Source organism: Salvelinus fontinalis, chromosome 39 (assembly GCF_029448725.1).
Source record: "Salvelinus fontinalis isolate EN_2023a chromosome 39, ASM2944872v1, whole genome shotgun sequence".
Lineage (NCBI taxonomy): Eukaryota > Metazoa > Chordata > Actinopteri > Salmoniformes > Salmonidae > Salvelinus > Salvelinus fontinalis.
Genome location: NC_074703.1, coordinates 9,790,591 through 9,798,446, shown reverse-complemented (window position 1 = coordinate 9,798,446; position 7,856 = coordinate 9,790,591). Strand labels below are relative to the sequence as shown.

Here is a 7,856-nt window from a genome sequence, read left to right as displayed (position 1 = left end):
TTCAAACCCTGCCTATCACTTTCTAAGAGAGCTCTACTGCCCCCCTCAGCCAACCTACCTGCCACTCCTGCCACTCCTCTATCCAGCCCCGTGCCCCCGGCCCGGACCTTGTGTGCCCCTCCCTCTCCCAGGGGCCCCACGGTGAACTGGAAGGGGCTCCCGGGGACGTGCTGGCCCCGGTACTTGACGTTGACCGTGTGGGGACCCATCTCCTGGGGGATGAAGCGGACGCTGTAGGTGCTGTCCTCGCCGTCGATGATCTCTGCGTCCTCCGTCTTACCCCCCGGACTGGTCACCTGGGCCGTCATCTCCTGGGTCCCCTGGTCACCTGGAGGGGAGGGGGGAGAGAAAAAAAAAGAGGGAAAGAGCGAAAGTAGGGGGGGGGGGATACATGGGAGAGCGAAGAAGAAAGGGAGAGAGGAGGAGGAGAGAATTACAGAAGTAGGAGAAATGATTCAGACAAACTTCTAAATATTGTTCACTCTGTTCACAAACAATCAGGTTGTCAGTAGTGGAGAATAAGAGAGAATCAGAGAGACTGTGAAGTTAGACTGAGATGTGGATACAGCTGCGTGTGGATCAGTCTCTGGCTTTGTGTGATGTCAGAGTAAGATGGCTGGGTCACAGAGGTGACAGCCATGAATTGCTCAGATTTTCCAGCTCTGCGCACTCCTTTAAACGCCCTCCTATAAATTCCAATCTGGGAGGAACACGGAGCGACTCCCCAACTCAACACACACGAAGGCACACACAGTAATTCATATCCAGACATGTTACATACATCATTGCATCACGCAATTTAAAAACGAATAATATTCAACTTAATCAAGCAGTAGTTTGACATTTGTATTCTAGATGTATGTATTAGTCTGGATTAAAACAAAAAGGCATAGCCAAACTGGACACTCAACACAAAACACACACATTCCGAATCAATGAATCAGCATTAGACAGGCCTCACACACCCTCTTGTGTCACACACACACCCTCTTGAGACTGTCTGGTAGTGGCTGGTATCCCACTGAAGCCTGTGAGACTCTGACTCCCCAGGAACTCTCCAAACACGTCCCTGAAGGGGTCTCCCCCAACCTGGGTACTCTCCTCCACACGCACTTCCCGCTTGGTCTCCCCAGCCCGTGTCTTACTAATCTCCGTGCGCTCCGTGCGCGTGTACGTGTGACTGCTGCGAGTGAACGTGCGCGTATGCCGCTCCTGCGCCGACACCATCTGAAACCAATTACCTACAGAGGGAGGAAGGGTGGAAGGAGGGAGGGAAGGAAGGAGGGAAGGAGGAAAGAGCAAGAGATGAAAATAGAACTATGCAGTAGGAAGACCAAGCAAGGGGTCACAACAGCGTGTAATAAAGGTATGTGAAAGCATGTGACTGTGCAAGGAGAGGAAGACAAGAGAAAAGGAGGGATGATAGATAGAAAGGAGAAGAGCCAATGGGATTTTTGGAATCCCAATCCTGGACCACACACAGACCATAACGCTTCTCACCTGGTATTTTGAGGTTGAGGTTACAGGTGCTGCCCACAGTAGCAATGGATGGAGCATGTCTCTTCCTGGTGATGCTCTCCTTCACCCTGCCCTCACCACACACCTTCACTGTGAAAGGACTTCCTGTGGGATAGACCAATCACAGCCAGTCAGGAACCCAAATTAGACAAAAGAAATGCAAGACCACCCATAGCAAGACAAGTCTGTTTAGACAGGAGCTGGATTGTATACAGGCATGTTGTAAGTCACCCCTGAGGCCGCCGGAGGCCCCCTGAACTCACCTGGAATGTGCTGGTCGGCGAACTTGATGTTGATGATGTAATTTCCTGGTTCAGTGGGACAGTAGGTCACCTTACAGGTACCATCCTCCACATCCTCACAGTTAATATCCACCTTACTGGGACCCTCGATAGACAGACCCAGACCACCATAACCTGATAGAGAGAAGAGGGAGGGAGGGAGGGAAAGAGAGAGACATGAGAAGAGGAGAGAGATTAGATAGTGAGACATGAGAGAGATGGGGAGAAAGGTGTCACAGTGAGTGTTGGTTACACCAGTCATATCCACATTGTAATGGAAAACTGTAATTTATGCAGTCATTTTGAGTATTATTAACAGTAAAATATGTGAAACATTTTACTGCAGCATACTGTAAATGATGGTCCATTGTGGGAACATTTTGTGGGCAGGGAAATTATTGCTGTATTTTGAATGGTACACTGCAAAAACCATAACTTGTTTTTACAGTAACTTACTGGCAGCTTGTTACCTGTAAATGACTGTAAAAAAGTACAGTCATTTTTGTAAATCCCAATGAAACTTTGGATTAACAGTATGTTATTGTAAAGAAAGCACTTACCGTAAAAACAAGTTACATTTTTTAAAGTGTACTGTAACTCTATCCCACAGAAAACAGTCCCGTACTGGATTTGTGGAGTGCCAAAAAGCTTTTGACCATTAACATATTTGAGGCGTGTCTTGTAGAGGCTACATATGTTGCACCCGCTGGTGAAAATGCTATACTAATTTAACCTGCATGTGGTATTAGTGCCCCGTCAATTTAAAATGTATAGGGCACAGATTGGAGTGGCAGCAAGTCTTAAACCTTAAATGATTGAGCATTTTGCCATGTCCTTTTGGTTTGTTTTGCCCTGTGGTCACTGCCAGTTTAGAAGCCTTTGTTAAGGCCTCTAGAAGTGCAAGTGATATAAAACACCAAATATTCATTGATATGCTGTAAAGTTAAACACATTACCAAGCAGCCAATCTTTTTACACCAATCCCATGTAATTACAGTCAAATACTGTCAAATACAAAACCCCCTCAACAAATTTCATCCATCCATTCATTCATTACGATTACAGTAGCATTTACTTTTTTTACAGTATAATACAATCAAATCTACGGTATTGTACTGTGTGTCAATGCGCAGTGCTTGCTTTGATACAGTATTTAGATAACAGTAGGTGTACTGCAATATGAAATGCAGTAACTTACTTGCCAGTGTGCTGCCTGCAAGTTACTGACAAATTCACTGCAACCCTTTTACAGTGCATGCACAGCAAAACCTATTAACCTAAAACTTATGAACGTCTAAAGTTGAATATTATCTTAACCCTCTATTATGTTCAATAGTAATACCAATGAAAACAGCCTCACCTGCGTTCCTGGTGTCAACTATGAACTCAGCCACCTCAAAGATGTGTCCCTCCACCAGTCCCTGGCCAAACACCTTGACCTTGCTGGCGTCCCCGATCTCTGACTGGCCCACCATGATCTTGAAGGGGCTGTTGGTCACGTGCGTCCCATTCTTCTTCACACTCACAACATGCTCCCCCACCTCCTTAGGAGTGAATGAGATACCTAGAGGGGAGGACGGATAGAGGAGAACGCAATCAGATACATGGAATGACTATATCGGTGCCTCTTTATGGTTTAAACATATACAAGTTTACCCTTGCTGCTATCTTACCAGGTCTCTTTCGAAAAACAAAAAAAAGAGGTTTACAGAACTTTGTGTTACTGACTAAATAATAGATTCATAAACTTTGGGATCCGGGCCTGGTGAATGGCTCACCGATGTGTCGATTGGGCAGTCTCTTGAGGAGGCAGGGTTCCTCGTTGCCCGACGGTGCTCTGATGCTCGCTGTCAGGCTGCTCAGGTCCGTCTCTGAGATCTTCAATGACACGTCTGTTGCTGTGCCAACGTTGAGCTGGGATGTCCTCATAGTGTCATCCCCTACAGGGGAGAGGAGGACAGAAAAGAAAAAAAGAGAATGAAGGAGAGAAAATGAAAACGAATTCATGCATTTCATGAATACAACCTGTGAATACAACCTTGCTCTAGCCTTGTTGCATATTACAAACTCTCTCTCTCTCACTCTCTCACACACACACACGTACACAGAGTCAATACCTGTGATCTTGGCAGTGTAGGGGCTGCCGGCGATGTGTTTGTTGTCAAACTTGACGATGATGTTGTAGTCTCCTGGTACAGTGGGAAGGTAGGACACAGTACAGGTTCCGTCCTTGTTGTCCTTACAGTTGATCTCTGCCTTAGAGGGACCCTCCACCGCCAGGGACAGGCCACCTAGACATGAGAGGAGAGAGAGAGAGAGACAGGAAGAGAGAAAGTAGGAATAGCAGAAGAGAGGAGAGATGGGGGAATGTAGGGGGAGACAAGGGGTGAGAGAGGGACGGAGGAAAATCTGAAATGGATTGAAGACTGAGAATTGTTGAATACCATGTTTAATACCATGATAGAATTTGACCATAGCACAGTAGTGGCACAAATCAGTATGGTATTATTTGGTCCAGTTCTTTACCTTCCCCTGCATCCTTGGTGACGATGGTGAAGGTGGCAGGTTTGTTGACCATGCCGTGACTCAGACCAGGACCATAGGCTGTCACATGACCACTATTGATGGCATCTACATAGAACTGGAGGGGACTTCCTGTGATGGAACAGCATGAAACAGCATATTATGGATCTACTTCCTGTATGGAATTAGACTCTGTGTGTGTGTATGTATGTGTGTGTGTGTGTGTTTCTCTATGCAATATGTACCAGGGATGTGGTTTCCATCATATTTGATGTCCATCTCATGCAGTCCTTTCTCTGTAGGGGCGTACTTCACTGTGACTGTCCTATCCTTGTTGTCTGTGATGTTCGGACGAGCTGTCTTACCTGAGGGCATACGCACCTCACCTGGAAACACACACACACACACACACACACACACACACACACACAGGTAAGTTATTATCATACATATCACAGCAAACACCACACACACACACACACAACTGTCAGACATCAGTTAAATCTCACCTGTGATCTCTCCCTTCTGAACGGTGAACGGAATGACCAGGTTGAAGGGGCGGAGCATAGGCTCTATGATATCGCCGGTGGTGACGGGCTCCTCTGTGGCCTATGAAAGGGAAATGGTTCAATTAACATTAGCATTGGCATTCTGGTCTATATCTCTGCTCAGGGACAGTACGAGGGGATGGAGGTGAAAGCACAGCCCAGGCATAAGCCTTGACTCTGGGCAGACAGGACAGGCGAGAGTCCAGGCTTTGAAGGCCTGAGAGATAATCAAGATAAGCTGAAAGAAAAGCAGTCAAAGCAATGCAAAAGCGACTCATGCACACAAAACAGAGACAGACAAACTCAATGGCCGTCGCCATAAAGGAGACAAGCAAAACAAAAATGAAGTGGACGTGCAATGATTTTCAACACAGAGGTTGTTGAGATGTGAAAGTAAAGTAGGAATCATGGCGTTGGGATATGAAGGAGGTGGGTAAGCTGAAGGAGAGGGTGGAGGTGAGGTGGAGGTAAGTGCTGGCAGGGTGGGGTGGGGTGAGGGGAGGTTTGGGGCAGGTTTATACCCAGTGAGGGGGGTAGCCCTGGTAGGGCTGGTAGGGCTGTTGTAACTGGAGCTTGTCACATGGTTCCTCTATTATAGGGACGGTATCACTGGCCTGTTGGGGAGGGTAAGTCACACGTTTAGGAAAACTTCATAGAAATCGACTAATTACTCATCATATTTCTATGGGTAACTTACAAACCATCATGCGCACACAGTTGTAGTAATCCTCCAAGGATTAGCGTAGGCTCATGTAAGTGGCACACCATGCGCAACTCATGTACTGTCACATGACATGAGTCAAACCTACTGTCTCTGAACCAGCCTAGAGATCACACAACATCGTGTGATACCATTACAGAAGACATTCAATGAATGAAACACATTTATGGCAACACTGTGACAAAAAAAACGACACTTTCCCAACAAATGCAGGTAAGGACTACAGTACCCATGATTCCGTGGGTACTGTAGTACCAGGAAGTACTCACCACAATGTGGAAGGGGCTGTTTGGAATGTGTTCTCCTCCGAAGCGGATGGTGATGACGTATTTCCCAGGTTCCGGAGCCGTGTAGTAGATGTCAAACGTTCCGTCGGAATTCTCCACCACGTCCACGTCTAGCTCCGCCCCATCTGGCGTCGACACCTTACAGGTCACCTTCCCCTTCCCAGCAGCTTTTGCGTCCACGGTGATGACGGTCTCCTCGCCGATCTGGATGGTGGGTCCGAGACCTGAACCTGTCGAGAATGATGGACATGTAAGGAGGCCATACAGAACTACAGAAACTATCCCGTCATCACAAACATCAAGTCAATATAATCATGTGTAGTACATACACTGGTATACATGCTAGTTTTCAGAAGAATGATCATGTTAATTAATGCTCACCCAATCCATGTCCTCCAATGGAAACTGTAGATAGAAAGTAAATGGTGCCTCATTAATGTTAAAACCCACCAGAGCTACTTCCTCAGAGCAATGATTATCCAGGCCTTCCTTTCTTCATAGATACATACAATACAGATATACATTTACATATAGTCCTCTCACTGACCTGTGACCAGACACTTGCTGGCGTCTCCAGTGGGCAGGGCATGGATACGATAGGGTGAGTAGGGAATCTCATCTCCTCCATACTTGATGGTGATGGTGTAGCGCCCTGCCATGTCTGGTACATAGAACACTGTGTATGTCCCATCTCTGTTGTCACGGATGTTGGCCTTTTTCGGCTTGCCTTCTGGGTCCTACAGGTATAGGGATATGGTACAACCTCATGATAGGATGCTGTGGAATCGTGTGTGTGTGTGTGTGTGTGTGTGTGTGTGTGTGTGTGTGTGTGTGTGTGTGTGTGTGTGTGTGTGTGTGTGTGTGTGTGTGTGTGTGTGTGTGTGTGTGTGTGTGTGTGTGTGTGTACACTCATGTAAACTGTACATTGTCAATGTATGTCATCCCCTCCATATGACACGACTCATAGCTGTGCACAATGTAACAATGGGAATGGTTATGTTTGAGAATAGATGGTGCTATGAGCCATTTTCTACAGTTAGTTGGATAGTGAAAACCACATTAGCCAATTAGCCAAACCCAATGGAGGTCAGTCCACACAGACTGGGGAGGAGGGACATTGAGGGGATGGAGAATGTTTGTCTTTCATGGGCTGTGTACTGCTGCTTAAGAGAACCGTTCACTTCCAAACATCCAAGAGATCCCTGTTCCTCCCAGTGCCTCCTCCAGGTGTTTGATGTGTGCTGTCCCAACTCATCACAGCACCGAACTTGTTTCAGTGAAGTTTCAGCCAGGGAGCAAGGTAATCCTTTGTTTATTTGTTTATGCATTGTTTTAACTTTGGTCTACAATCCCTTGTTCTCCTACATGGACTGGCTTCTCTCCTCTCTCACAGTAAGAAGAGAGGAGAGTGAAAGGAGACATAGAGAAGACAAAATACTCCCCCCAGGGTCCTCAGCAATTACAAAAAAGACAAGGGGAAAAGAACGAGGGGAATAGGGAAGAAGGGGACGAAAAGGGAACAAGAGGGCGAGGGGAGACGGCAGACAGCGTGAGGGGTGAAAGAGAAGAGTCCAGAAAAAGGAAGAGCAGGCCTTACGGAGCCTTTCTTAAGAATACTGAAGGGTATGGTCCCCTTGACTATATGCTTCTCCCATACCCTCCTGCCCCAGTCCTCCACAAACACTGAGGCCTCGCGCCTGGACCCATTCAGACCCTGCAGACAAGTCAACAGGCAGACACATCACAGCCACAACCCAACCACATCCCAGATCAGGGAGGGGAGAGAGAAAGGAATGTGTAGAATGGGGGGAGGGGCTGACTTGACATGGGGGTTGGTGTTTGGTGTTTTTTATTAAACACACAATAAGAAAATAAGGTGGAAATGTCAAAATTGGTAACAAGCATGAATCATAACAACAAGCTTGAAGAGATGTTAATCCTCTTAAGGTTAAAGAAAAAATAAATGGAGGTTCTCTTT

The 7,856-nt window shown here is 46.6% G+C and overlaps 1 protein-coding gene across 1 annotated transcript in view; it reads right to left on the bottom strand.

Moving 5' to 3' along the window:
- The window catches only part of LOC129838247 (filamin-C-like), a gene marked incomplete in the record, with an annotated part of 81,689 nt that overhangs the window by 5,012 nt on the left and 68,821 nt on the right, over positions 1-7,856 (bottom strand). The window contains 14 exon segments of the mRNA XM_055905063.1: positions 66-328; positions 987-1,241; positions 1,501-1,623; positions 1,782-1,934; positions 3,160-3,363; positions 3,578-3,739; positions 3,917-4,090; positions 4,326-4,454; positions 4,568-4,708; positions 4,832-4,931; positions 5,392-5,484; positions 5,861-6,108; positions 6,260-6,283; positions 6,426-6,615. Of these exon segments, the coding sequence (XP_055761038.1) occupies positions 66-328; positions 987-1,241; positions 1,501-1,623; positions 1,782-1,934; positions 3,160-3,363; positions 3,578-3,739; positions 3,917-4,090; positions 4,326-4,454; positions 4,568-4,708; positions 4,832-4,931; positions 5,392-5,484; positions 5,861-6,108; positions 6,260-6,283; positions 6,426-6,615 (2,259 nt within the window).